The sequence below is a fragment of the Theobroma cacao genome, chromosome 2 (assembly GCF_000208745.1).
Source record: "Theobroma cacao cultivar B97-61/B2 chromosome 2, Criollo_cocoa_genome_V2, whole genome shotgun sequence".
Taxonomy (NCBI): Eukaryota; Viridiplantae; Streptophyta; class Magnoliopsida; order Malvales; family Malvaceae; genus Theobroma; species Theobroma cacao.
This window is the reverse complement of record NC_030851.1, coordinates 18657729-18672773: the sequence shown is the minus strand read 5'-3', so window position 1 is coordinate 18672773 and position 15045 is coordinate 18657729. Positions and strand designations below refer to the sequence as shown.

The 15045-nt window shown below is 33.6% G+C and overlaps 1 protein-coding gene across 1 annotated transcript; it reads right to left on the bottom strand.

The window, feature by feature from the left end:
• Positions 3387–4390, bottom strand: LOC18609070 (agamous-like MADS-box protein AGL80). The gene is made up of 2 exons (XM_018114923.1): positions 3778–4390; positions 3387–3622 (listed from the first exon to the last, which is right to left on the bottom strand). The coding sequence occupies exons 1-2, from the start codon at positions 4388–4390 to the stop codon at positions 3387–3389; spliced, it is 849 nt and encodes a 282-aa protein (XP_017970412.1).

Sequence of the window (15045 nt, the reverse complement as noted above, 5' to 3'; positions counted from 1 at the left end):
ATATATAGATCCAAATCTATGTTTAGATTTTCTTCTTTTATATAAGGAACAATAGAATTTGAATTCAACATTTTGAATAAGGATACATCCACCAACTACTGGAGTGTTCATCTATGTCCAAAATTCAATTCAATTTTCAATATTATATATATATATATATATATATTCTTAGTTAGTTCAATTATTTTCTTAATATTTTATATGCTTCATAAAACAAAAGAAAGCAAGAAGATTATGTTTCTTGAATCATAGAACCATTATGTTTATTACATCATAATTTAACTGAAACTAAACAACAAAATAACAACTGGCCAACAAAGGAAACTAAAGTTGGTCATACTCATAAATTCATGAATATGACCTCCTGTGGATACACGATGCAACTAAACAACGAAGCAAATTAAATTCCAGGAGAGAAATAGTTTGGCCAGATTTTCTAATAAAATGGCAATTTGATATCTCTACCAACGCCACTACTATTGCCTCCGAAATGCCAAAGATGTGGCAGCCTTATCTCACTCTCATTGGAGTTGCTTCGTAAGTGTCCACCTGAATGGTGCAGCCCTAGCCCTATATCACTCCTAAAAGGACCAAAATTGCTACCTCCGACTGGCCTTCCATGACAACGCCCCACGTCACCTGCACCATGGGGTATAAAATCTTTAGGAGGCAGCCCCATGTCAACTGCAACATTAAAGTTGCTAGCTAATGAGTGTATTGGTAGCCCCAGATCATCTGTAGCACTCCCAGCTAATGGGTGATATGGTAAGGCCATATCACTTCTTACACTACTATTAGTAGCAAGTTTGTGTTCATCTTTGTTCATCATATCGATGAAACATCGGTTCCATAGCAAGGGCTCAACAGGAGTGCTCCGGTCTCCACCATTGCCGGTTCTGCCATTACTAGTTTAAGCCATTTCATTTACTTTAAGGCCTTAGGGAGGAAAAGGAATATGTGGTTCAGGAAGCGCGATTGTAGAAGCAAAAGGAGCTTGTTGCAAAAACTCAATTCGTTTGCTAATATTTTATATCGTTTCATCCATAGACAAAGACAACCCATTCAGTTCACTAAGGTTAAGTTCATCAAGCCCCTTGCCTTGATTGATTTGATGCATGAGTTGGGCCATCTCAATTTCCTCTTTTTGTAGTTCATTAATTGTTCTTTCAACTTCTTAACCTGCTCTTTGAGGTAAGTATCTTGGTTCAACATTTTCTTTAGTCACTCCAACTCAGACAAGCTTTGGAACTGTGCAGGTTGTTGTTATACCACGTCATGTGACGGCCACACCATTGGCTTGATTTTTTCTGGGCCATAGATGATGGCACAAGCATTGACACTGCATAGAGTGGACAGCTCACTCATTTTCTTCAATAATCCTAACCTCCCTTTCTTGAGGCTCAGTCTTCTAGCATTGTCATTCGCTATCCATTCAAGGTTCACTTTCTTTCTTGTCATGATTATTGCTCCGTAAATGGCGAGTCTTTCTTTTTCTTCAACCATATATTTCTAACAGAGGGAGAAGAAATGAATGGGTTGCTTGGATGGTAGCCATTAAGGACTTTATATAATGAGAAAGATGGGAAAAATCATTGAAAAGAAGAGTTGGTAAATGATCGTGTCAAGGATAGCGGAGAGATTAAGAGAATAATGTCTGACAGGTTAGCAAATCCACTCGTCAAGATTCTATGACAAATGATGGATGGTAAGAGACTTTCCTTTGTTGCTCACTATGGTAAGATAATTCATTGTTATACAATTATGTCTAATGTATAATATCTGGACTAATATTGAAAACAATTTTGCTATTAAATTATTTGAATTTGTGTGTACTATTAACCTTAAAACTTCTATTTCTAATTCATATTCAAATGTATTTTAATGAAAAAATTTCACAAAAAATTTCATCTATTCACCTTAATTATTCATATTAAAAAGTATAAAACAATATATTAATCAATTAGTGGATCAATCTTCTGATTAAGAGAATATCGTATTATCTTGGATGATCGTGACGACAGAAAATTATCACGTGTGAAAGAGACATGTACATGGTAGTTCTCATTTGGCTATAATCTAATGTCAGATTTGACAGCAGATTTTATCTGTCCACCCAATTCATAACAAAAAATTATATTACCTAATCAATCATTGTTTCAAGACAAAGGTGTATTATCCCAAATGAACATTATGATGCACATGTTTTAGAGTGCTGAAATATTACCATGTTCATAGGTTAGACAAGCATGCTAGTTTATATTCAAATGTATTGTAATTACTAGCCAAACTTGATAAAAGATCTCATCTGTTCACCTAACTCCAAGAGAAGAAGGTATATTAATCAATTGACCAGTTTTCTCAAATATATTCAAACCATCTTTCTAACACTCTTGTAACCTAGACCACTTGAACAAAGGCCACTCAAGAGCTTAAAATTTGAGCGAAAGTTTCAAAATTTCATCAACCTGATTATGTGATACTTGTGGGTTTGTCTAGGATATGATGAATTAAATAATTAGTTGATTGGCAAAAAAATTCTTAGTTCTTAGAATGTACAATTTGCATGAGCGATCCTTAGCCTTTCCTTTAATTAATATTTTGGCTTTTCCCAAACTAAAATGCAATGTATTAACAGCATTAAAAGAGTCATATTTTTATTAAAACAGAAGCCTTTTTTTAAGACTAAACTTTCAAAATTGCATTTTCTTTTGCGAAGGAAAGATTCAAATTAAATATTTGAATAGTAGATGAATGCACTTATCATTCAGTCAAATGGTTAGTTGTCAAAATAAAAAATTACCCTTTTTGCTGCTTACATTTAAGATAAGCAATTAGTTGTGCATTATTGCTCTAAAAGAACAATTTTTTTCATATCTTTAGATTTCAACGGAAAACTCATAATGGGATTGATTTAATCCTTTATATATATAGATCCATATCTATGTTTAGATTTTCATTTTTTTATATAAGGAATGATTGAATTTGAATTCAACATTTTCAATAAGGATACATTCACCAACTACTGGAGTGTTCATCTATGTCCAAAATTCAATTCAATTTTCAATATTATATATATATATATATATATATATATATATATTACATTAAGTTATTTCAATTATTTTCTTAATACTTTATACGCTTCATAAAACAAAAAGAAAGCAAGAAGGTTATGTTTCTTGAATCATAAAACCATTATGTTTATTACATCATAATTTACTTGAAACTAAAGAACAAAATAACAATTGGACAACAAAGGAAATTAAATTTGGTCATACTCATAAATTCATGAATATGACTTCCTATGGATACACGATGCAACTAAACAACGAAGCAAATTAAATTCCAGGAGAGAAATAGTTTGGCAAGATTTTCTAATTAAATGGCTATTCGATAACCTTGCCAACGCCACTACTGCTGCCACCGGAATGCCAAAGATGTGGCAGCCCTATCTCACTCCCAATGGAGTTGCTTCCTAAGTGTCCACCTAAAGGGTGCAGTCCCAACCCTGTATCACTCCTAAATGGGCCAAAATTCCTACCTCCGACTAGACTCCCATGACAAAGCCCTGGGTCACCTGAACCATGGGGTATAAAATCTGTAGGAGGTAGCCCCATGTCAACTGCAACATTAAAGTTGCTTGCCAATGAGTGTATTGGTAGCCCCAAATCATCGGTAGCACTCTTGGCTAGTGGGTGATATGGTAAGCCCATATCACTCCTTATGCTATATTGTTAGCAAGTTTGGGTTCATTTTTGTTCATCATATTGATGAAACATTGGTTCCATAGCAAAGGCTCTGTAGGAGTGCCCCAGTCTCCACCACTGCCAGTTTGAGCCATTTCTTTTACTGTAAGGCATTGGGGAGGAAGAGGAAGATGTGGATCAGGAAGGGCGCTTGTAGGAGCAAAAGGAGCTTGTTGGAAAAACTCAATCCGTTTGCTAATCTCCTTTATCTTCTCTTCCACAAACAAAGACAACCCATTCAGTTCATTAAGGTTAAGTTCATCAAGCCCCTTGCCTTGATTGATTTGATACATGAGTTGGGCCATCTCCATTTCCTTGTTCCTCTTTTCGCACTTCATCAATTGTTCTCTAGCCTTTTTAACCTGCTCTTGGATATAGGTTTCTTGGTTCATCATTTTCTTGAGTCGCTTTAACTCGGACAAGCTTTGGAACTGTGCAAGTTGTTGTTGTTGTACAACGTCATGTGACGGCCACACCGTTGGCTCGATCTCGTCTGGGCTATAGATGATGGCACAAGCATTGACACCGCACAGAGTGGATAGCTCACTCATTTTCTTCAATAATCCTAACCTCCTTTTCTTGAGGCTAAGTCTTCTGGCATTGTCATTCGCTATCCATTCAAGCGTCACTTTCTTTCTTGTCATGGTTATTACTTCGTAAATGGTGAGTCTCTTTTTTTCTTGAATTATATATTTCTAATAAGGGGAGAAGAAGAGAATTAGTTGCTTGAATGGTAGCCAATGAGGACTTTATATAGTGAGAGAGATGGGAAAAATCAGTGAAGAGCTGAGTTGGTAAATGATCGTGTCAAGGATAGTTTGGAGATTAAGAGAATAATGGCTTACAGGTTAGCAAATCCACTCGCCAAGATTTTATGATAAATGATGGATGGTAAGAGAATTTAATTTGTTGCTCACTATGGTAAGACAATTCATCGTTATTCAATTATGTCTAATGTATATTAGCTGGATTAATATTGAAGACAGTTGTGTTATTCAATTATTTGAATTTGTGTGAACTATTAATGTTAAAGCTTCTATTTCATTCATGGTGTGCTAGTTTATATTCAAATGTATTTTAATGATAAAATTTCACAAAAAATTTCATCTAGTCACCTTAATTATTCATATTAAAAAAGTATAAAACAATATATTAATCAATTAGTGGATCAATCCTCTGATTAAGAGAATATCATATTATCTTGGATGATCATGATGAGAGACAATTATCACATGTTAAAGAGACATATAACTAATAGTTCTCATTTGTATATAATCTTATGATTAGATTTGGCAGCAGATTTTATCTGTCCACCAAATTCATAACAAAAAAGTAAATTACCTAATCAATCATTCATTCAGGAAAAATGTTTATTATCCCAAATGAACATTATTATGCACATGTTATAGAGTGGTGAAATATTACCATGTTCATAGTTTAGATAAGCATGCCAGTTTTGATTCAAATGAATTGTAATTAATAGTCAAACGTGGAAAAAGATCTCATCTGTTCACCTATCTACAAGACAAAAAGGTATATTAATCAATCGACTAGTTTTCTTAAATATTTTCAAACCATTTTCTGAACACTCTTTTAACGTAGACCACTCGAACAAAGGGCACTCAAGAGCTTAAAATTCGAGTGGAAGTTTATAAATTTCATCAACCTGATTGTCTGATACCTGAGGGTGATAATCTTTGTCTAGAATATGATGAATTAAATAATTGGTTAATTGGCAATAAAATTCTTAGTTCTTAGATTGTACAATTCGCATGAGTGATCCTTGGCCTTTCTTTTAATTTATATTTTGGCTTCTCTCAAACTAAAATGCAATGTATTAACAATATTAAGAAAGTCACATTTTTATTAAAAAAGAAGCCTTTTTCTAAGATTTAACTTTCAAAATTGCATTTTCTTTTGAGAAGGAAAGATTCAAATTAAATTTTTGAATAGTAGATGCATGCAGTTATCATTCACTCAAATGGTTAGCTGTCAAAATAAAAAATTACCCTTTTTTAACTTACGTTTAAGATAAGCAATTAGTTGTGCATTATTGCATTAAAAGAACAATTTTTTTCATAACTTTAGATTTCGACGAAAAATCATAATGGGATTTATTTTATCCCTTTATATATAGATCCATATCTATGTTTAGATTTTCCTTTTTTATATAAGGAATGATTGAATTTCAATTCAACATTTTGAATGGGGATACACGCACCAACTACTATAGTGTTCATCTATGTCCAAAATTGAATTCAATTTGCAATATTATATATATATATATATATATATTCTAAGTTTGTTTAATTATTTTCTTAATATTTTATATGCTTCATAAAACAAAAAGAAAGCAAGAAGATTATGTTTCTTGAAATATAAAACCATTATGTTTATTACATCATAATTTACTTGAAACTAAAGAACAAAATAACAACTGGCCAACAAAGGAAACTAAATTTGGTCACACCCATAAATTCATGAATATGACTTTTTGTGGATACACGATGCAACTAAACAATGAAGCAAATTGAATTCAAGGAGAGAAGTAGTTTGGCTAGATTTCTAATCAAATGGCAATTCGATATCCTTGCCAACGCCACTACTGCTGCCTCTGAAATGCCGAAGATGTTGCAGCCCTATCTCACCCCCGATGGAGTTGCTTCCTAAGTGTCCACCTAAAAGGTGCAGTCCCAGCTCTATATCACTCCTAAAAGGGCCAAAATTGCTACCTCCGGCTAGACTCCCATGACAAAGCCCCGTGTCACATGCATCATAGGTATAACATCTATAAGAGGCAGCCCCATGTTAGCTGAACACTGAAGTTGCTAGCTAATTAGTGTGGGTAGCCACAAATCATCTGCAGTAGTCCCAACTAGTGGGTGATATGGTAAGCCCATATCACTCCGTATGCTACTATTGCTAACAAGTTTGGGTTCATTTTTGTTCATCATATTGATGAAACATTAGTTCCATAGCAAGAGCTCTGTAGGTGTGCTCCAGTCTCCACCATTACCGATTTTGCCATTACTAGTTTGAGCCATTTCATTTACTACAAGGCCTTAGGGAGGAAGAGGAAGATGTGGACCAGGATAGATGCTTGTAGGAGCAAAAGGAGTTTGTTGGAAAAACTCAATCTGTTTTCTAATCTTCTTTATTTTCTCATCCACAAACAAAGACAACCCATTCAGTTCACAAAGGTTAAGTTCATCAAGCCCCTTGCCTTGATTGATTTGATGCATGTGTTATGCCATCTCAATTTCCTTATTCCTCTTTTCGTACTTCATCAATTCTTTTTTGGCTTTCTTAACCTGCTCTTTGAGGTAGGTTTCTTGGTTCATCATTTTCTTTAGTTGCTCTAACTTGAACAAGCTTTGGAATTGTTTAAGTTGTTGTTGTACCACATCATGTGATGGCCAGACCATTGGCTTGATTTTGTTTGGGCCATAGATGATGGCACAAGCATTGATATTGCATAGAGTGGATAGTTGTCATGACCCGGTGCTCCCTTCGAGCTCATGACAATCGCCGCGATGTTCCGATAGATATTCATTACCCGGAATACCAATCGAAACCTCGCAAGGCTTAATATCAGTTTTCGCACCTCCCTTGTGAGCAATAATAACTAAACATCATATTTTAAAAGATTATAAGCTATTTCCAAATCGAAATAAAAAAAATAAAAAAAAATATTTTCTGTCTCACAAGGGCATTTTGGTCATTCTTTCTAAAAATTTTGAAACCTGTTGAAAATATAACACATGGGGGAAAATACACATTTCATAACTAAAAACAAGTTTTTATGTCTAAAATATTCATTTAGAGTGAAATCGTAGCTAATAGAATAAAATAAAAATATTGAATAAAATATTCCATTTTCTCATAAAACAATATTTATAAGACGCTACGTGAATAATTTTTACAACGTAAAAGTAAAATAAATTCATATATATGGTAACACAGATAACCAGAGTATGTAATTTAATTTACAATGACGTGTGGGTCCTCGAATGACCAAAGGTAACAAAGGCTGTGGACCTACAATTTCTAAGAAGGTGAGTCCAATAATAACCCTCGACGTAATCAGCTATTTACTGACTGTCTTGAGTCTGGAATGAGTGGAAATGAGGGTGGTGAGTTTATATAAACTCAGTGAGTAAACAAATATCATCTAAAATATCTAAAGTCAAGTAAATGGAGACAACTTAAAATAGTTCATCGTACTATGATTCATAACGTTTCAAACTCATTTCAACTAAATAAACTAAATTCATTTCACTCAAATAATCAACATGGCTTATGAATTTCTTAAAAACTTGGCTCGTGCCAAAACTCATTCTCGAGGATACCTTGATCAGAGGCATCCAATCGAGTCCGCCAAGGCTGTTAAAGAAAAGACATATATCCATAAATCATATTTGTACATTTTAAAACATAGCCGTTCCTTAGCGTTGGCTGAGTTCACCTTCATGTGGTGGTTCGACGTGAAGTGAACTCTAAAGCTTTACCTCAGGAGATAATATCCACACCTCTCGTACCGAGGTAAAATATAAACGGGTTTATCATGTGTCAAGCCCGACTCTACAATATGTTTATTATGTCATTCTTACATAAGAATGCATATTTCCTTACTTGGGTACCTCGAAAATCGTTAAAGGACGGTAATGTACCAAATGGTACAGTTAAGTTGAATTAAGCCTCGAACTAGTCCAAATAGAGATTTTAAGTGAAATTGATAATTTTAAAACCCCAGAATGACTTAACATGGTGATTCGGAGTTCGAGGACCGATTTGGAGTCAAATTGGAATTTTTATGACCTAGAGGCAAAATGGTCATTTTGCTACCTGAGGTTAAGATGTGAGTGTTGGATGAAATTTTTGACTAAGATTGACCATTTGGAGTATTATTTGAGTTTGATAAGTGAAGAATTTTAATTCCGACATTTTTTTGAGCATAGAGGTAAAATAGTCATTTTGCCACCCCAAGGGCAAAATTGTAATTTTACACCACCCAACACTTGTCCAACACATGGATTTTACCCAATATTATCATGGATAATTGAGAAAATTTAAGTGGTGGAGAGAGATTGCTTAATGGGTAAGTATGACACATGGACCAATGGAATGGTGACATGTCTCAAATTTTCATCCATTTATTTTTTGGCTTAAAAATCAGAACAAAATCAGCCCATTTCTCTTCATATGGCCGGCCAAAGAAAGAACAAAGGAAGAAAAGGAAGAACAAAACCCAAGGTGGAAAAATTCAAGGGAAAAGTGTGAAAATTCAAGGAAACAAGTGAAAAAAGGGTAAGAATTTTCAATTTAGCTTGAGATCTCTCTTTCTTAAGCATTTTTTCTTATTTTCCATGGTTGAATCACATGATTTCATGATGAATCCCATGCCGGCCAAACACTTAGAGGGAGGTTTTGATGCTTGATTTGGTTAGATTTCAATGTATTTAAGTGTTTTTAGTTAGTTAGTGATGTGTAGCATGAAAAGTCAACAAGAAAAATTCATTTCCTCCCATCACCCATCATTGGCCGAATTCTCCATGTGGAATATTGATGATGATTTTGATTTTATTTCAAGTGATTTGGTTAGGAATTAGTGATTTATGGTGTGAGAATCAAGCTTGAAAAATTATAATGTTGATGCAACCACCATGGCCGAATTTTTCCAAGAGAAAATGTGAAGATGATTTTGCTAGATTTTATGCTATTTGACTTGTGTTTGATGATTTGGAGTATTGGGAGAAAAATGGAATTATTTGGAGTTAAATTGGACATATTGGCCAATTAATCGAGTGATAGATCGAATTAGGCCAATACCGTTTTATTTAGGTACACAATTGAATTTGTGTAGAATACCGTGTTTAGACGATAATCCGAACAATTCGCATTCCATTTCATGCATTAGTATAGAGCCTGAATTGGTTTTATAACAATTTAGCACAAATGTAGTAAATGGCTTATTGTGCATTATGTCTAGGTGGTGAGCATTCTGGCAAAAGTAAAGAGATAGTACTTGAGGATCAAGAATCGGAGTACTCGAAATTCGACTCCCGAAATAGTGAGTAAGCTTACTATCGTTTCAATTATCTAAAGTGGTTTTTATCTGATTTTGTGATTTTATGAAAAATGAGTTTAAATGGTAAATCTTTATGTTTTATAAGCAAAATGTTTTTAAATGAAATGATTTTATAAAATTGTCTTGAAATTGAAAGATGGTTTTGAAAATGAAGTAATTGGAGACTAATTGCTGTGTTATAAATCATGGTTTGAATTGAATGGCTTATGATAATATTTGCATGAATGACTGAATTGGTATTTGTGTTGAAAATGTATGAGCTGTTAATTTGCCTTGAGAGGCTGTAAAATAAAATAATTGCCATGTCATGCTGTTGAATTTTATTGACTTGGTGGGTTATATATTGGTCACTGCAGTGGACGGGTTCCATGGACTAGCCTATTAAAGGGGTACGGTAACCCTATTATATTCATACCTCATTATGAGAGGTGTGGATGGATAACTCCTGAGGTTAACACTTTAGAGTTCACTTCACGCTAAACCACCACGTGAGGGTGAACTCAGCCAACGCCAAGGAACGACTATGTTTTCAAAATAAAAACATGATTTATGCGTACATAACTTTTTAACAGCCTTGGCGGTCTCAATTGGGATAGCCCTCGGGCAAGGTATCCCTGATAACTGAGTATGAGAATGATTTTGGCACGAGCCAAAGTTTTAAGAAATTCATAAGCCATGTTGATTACTTGATTTATATGAATTGATTTTATGTGTTTGAAACGAGTTGAAAGGTGATGAATTACAGCATGTTAAACTATTTTATCTGTCTCCATTTACTCAGCTTTAGATATTTTAGATGGTATTTGTTTGCTCACTAGGATTATATAATCTCACCACCCTCCTTTCCACCCATTTCAAGCTCAGGATAGTCGGTAGATAGCTCATTTCGTTGAGGGCTACAATTGGACTTGCATCCTCAAAAATTGTAGGTTTACCACTTTTGATACTTTTGGCCGTTCGTGGACCCACGTGTCACTGTAAATTAAATCTTATGCTTTGATTATCTGTACTACAGTATGTATGAATTTATTTAGCTTTTATGCTACAAAAATTATTTATCGGTAACTCTATAAATATTGTTTTATAAAAAAAATAGAATATTTTTATTATATTCAAATAGATATATTTTCACTTTAAATGAATGTTTTAGACATCTAAACTTATTTTTGATTATGAAATATGTGTTTTCCACTTGCATACTACATTTTTAGCTGGTTTCGAGATTTTTGAGGAAAAATGATGAAAATGCCCCTGTGAGAAAAAAATTATTTTTCTATTGTTTTGATTTGGAAATAGTTTATAATCTCTCAAAACATGATACTTAACAACTGTTGCTCACAGGGGAGGTGCAAAAACTGATATTAAAGCCTTGCGAGGTTCTGGTTGGCATTCCGGGCGATGAATGTCTATCGGGACGTCGCGACGGTTGTCAAGGGCTCGAGGGGAGTACCGGGTCGTGACACCGTGCCCCTCTCTAATAGGCTGGTCCACGGAAACCCACCATTGCAATGACTAATTAATATCCCACCAAATCAATAAAAGTTTCGACAACATGACATGGCAATTATATTACTACCTAGCCTGTTAAGGCAAAACAAATAGTTCATACAATTTCCACACAATTTCCAATTCAGCCATTCATGCCAATATCACCATAAGCCATTCAATTCAAACCATAAATTTACAATACAATCAAACAGTCTCCAATTACTCAATTTCTAAAATCATCATTCAATTTCAAAATGATTTATAAAACTCATTTCATTTAATCACATTTTACTTATAAAACATAAGGATTTACCATTTAAACTCATTTTTCTATAAAATCACAAAAACGAATAAAAACTACTTTAGATAATTAAGATGATAATACGGTTACTCACAATATCAATAATCGAGGTACTCCTAATCTCGGTCTTCGAGTACAATCTCTGTCAAGACCCAAAACTCCCATCGAGCTCGTGACAACCGTCGCGACGTCCCGATAGACATCTTTACTCGGAATGTCAATCGAAACCTCGTAAGGCTTAACATCAGTTTTTCTCACTTCCCCTGTGAGTATTAGTCACTAAAATTATGTTTTGAGAGATTATAAACATTTTCCAAATCAAAACAATAGAAAAATAATTTTTTTCTCACAGGGGCATTTTGGTAATTTTTCCTCAAAAATCTCGAAATCTGTTAAAAATGTAGTATGTTGGTGAAAAACACATATTTCATAATAAAAAATAAATTTGGATGTCTAAAACATTCGTTTAAAATGAAATTAAGACTATTAGAATAAAATAAAAATATTGAATAAAATATTCAATTTTCTCATAAAACAATATTTTTAGAACACTGCATAAATAATTTTTTACAACGTAAAAGTAAAATAAATTCATATATATCGTAATACAGTAAGCCAGAGTATTTAATTTAATTTACAGTAACAAGTGGGCCCTCGAAAAATCGAAAGTAAGAAAAATTGTGAACTTACAGTTTGGAGGATGCAAATCCAATGGTGGTCGTCGATGAAATCAGCTATCTATAGACTATCCTAAGCCTGAAATGGGTTGAAAGGAGGATGGTGAGATTATATAATCCCAGTGAGTAAACAAATACCATCTAAAATATCTAAAGCCGAGTAAATGGAGACAGATAAAATAATTTAACATACTGTAATTCATCACCTTTCAACTTATTTCAATCAAATAAAATAAATTCATATAAATTAAGTAATCAACATGGCTTATGAATTTCTTAAAACTTTGGCTCATACCAAAATCATTTTTATACCCAATTATCAGGGATGCCTTGATCGAGGGTTATCCTAACCAAGTCCGCCAAGGCTGGTAAAAAGTTATGTACGCATAAATCATGTTTTTATTTTAAAAACATAGCCGTTCCTTAGCGTTAGCGGAGTTCATCATCACGAGGTGGTTTGGTGTGAAGTGAACTCTAAAGTTATACCTTGGGAGTTACCCTACTCGCCTCTCCAACCGATGTAAGAATATGACCAAGTTCTGTGCCCCTCTAATAGGCTAGTCCACAGAACCAGCCCATTGCAGCAAGCTATACCCACCATACAATAAAAATTCAACAGCATGATATGACAATTTTATCATTATCCAGCCTATCAAGGCAAACAACAGTTTATACATTTCAACATAAATAGCAATTCAGCCATTCATGACAATATTGTCATAAGCCAATCAATTAGAACCATAAATTCACAATACATCAAATGGTCTCCAATTACTCTATTTTCAAAGCCATTATTCAATTTTAAAATAATTTTATGAAATCATTTCATTAAATCACATTTGGTTTATAAAATTGAAAAATTAATCATTTAATTCATTTTTTGTAAAATTCACAAAATCGAATAAAACATACTTTAGATAATTAAGACGATAGTAAGGTTACTCACTATTTCGGGAGTCGAATTCCAAGTACTCTGATTCTTGATTCCTCGGGTACTATCTCTTTACTTTTACCAGAATGCTCACCACTTAGATATAATGCACAATAAGCCATTTACTACATTGTGCTAAATTGTTATAAAACCAATTCAAGCTTTTTACTAATGTATGAAATGGGATGCAAATTGTTTGGATTACCGTTTAAACACGGTATTCTACACAAATTCATTTAAGTCCCTAATTAAATCGGTATTGGCCTAATTCGATCTATCACTCGATTAATTGGCCAATATGTCCAATTCAACTCCAATTAACTCCATTTTTCTCCTAATACTCCAAATCATTAAACACAATTTAAATAACTTGAAATGTGGCAAAATCATCCTCACATTTTCTCTTGAAAAATTCGGCCATTTTGAGTGCATCAACACCATGATTTTTCCTACTTGATTCTCACACCACAAATCACTAATTCCTAACCAAATCACTTGAAAAAAAATCAAAATCATCATCAATATTGTACATGGAGAATTCGGCCAATGATGGGTTATGCGAGAAAATGAATTTTTCTTGTTTGATTTTCATGCTACACATCACTAACTAACTAAAAACACTAGAATATCTTAAAATCTAACCAAAACAACCATCAAATCTTCTCTCTCTAAATTTGGTTAGCCATGAATCCTTCATGATATCTTGTGATTCAATCATGAAAAATGCAAAATAATGCATGGGAAAGGTAGATCACAAGTCAAAATCAAGAAATTTTACCTTTGATTGCTTGATTACTTGAAATCCATCAATTTTTCTCTTGAATTTTCACCCTGGGGTTCTTGTTCTTTCTTTTCTTCCTTTGTTCTTCTTTGGCCGGCCATATGAATGAGAAATAGGCTGATTTTATGCTAATTTATAAGGAAAATAATGAATGGATGAGATTTTGACACATGTCACCATTCCATTGATCCATGTAACATACTTAGCCATTAAGCAATCTCTCTCCACCACTTAAATTTTCTTAATTATCCATGATAATATTGGGTAAAATCTATATGCTGGACAAATGTTGGGTGGTGTAAAATTACAATTTTGCCCTTGGGTGACAAAATGACTATTTTACCTCTATGCTCGAAAAATATGCCAAAATTAAAATTCTTCACTTCTTAAACTCAAATTATACTCCAAATGATCAATCTTAGTCAAAACTTTCATCCAACATTCCAATTTTTAACCTTGGGTGGTAAAATGACCATTTTACCCCTAGGTCATGAAAATTCTAATTTGACTCCAAATCGATCCTCGAACTCCGAATCACCATTTTAAGTCATTCTGGGGTTTTAAAATTCTCAATTTCATCTTAAAATCTCTATTTGAACTAGTTCGAGGCTTAAATCAACTTAGTTGTACCATTTGGTACATTGCCGTCTTTTAACGATTTTCGAGGTACCCAAGTAAGTAAACATGCATTCTTATGTAAGAATGACATAATAAACATATTGTAGAGCTGGGCCTGACAATCTCCTTACCCTTATCGGAAGTTTCACCACTTAGACATAATGCACAACAAGCAATTTACTATATTTGTGCTAAACCGTTATAAAACTAATTTAGGCTCTATATGAATGCATGAAATGGGATGTGAAATGTTCAAATTATTATCTAAATACGTTGTTCTACGTAGGTTCAATTGTGTATGGGGCTGAAATGGTATTGACCTAATTCACACTATACGCCGGTTAATTGGCCAAAATATCCAATTCAACTCCAAATAAATTCATTTCACTTCCAATACTCCAAATCATCAAATATA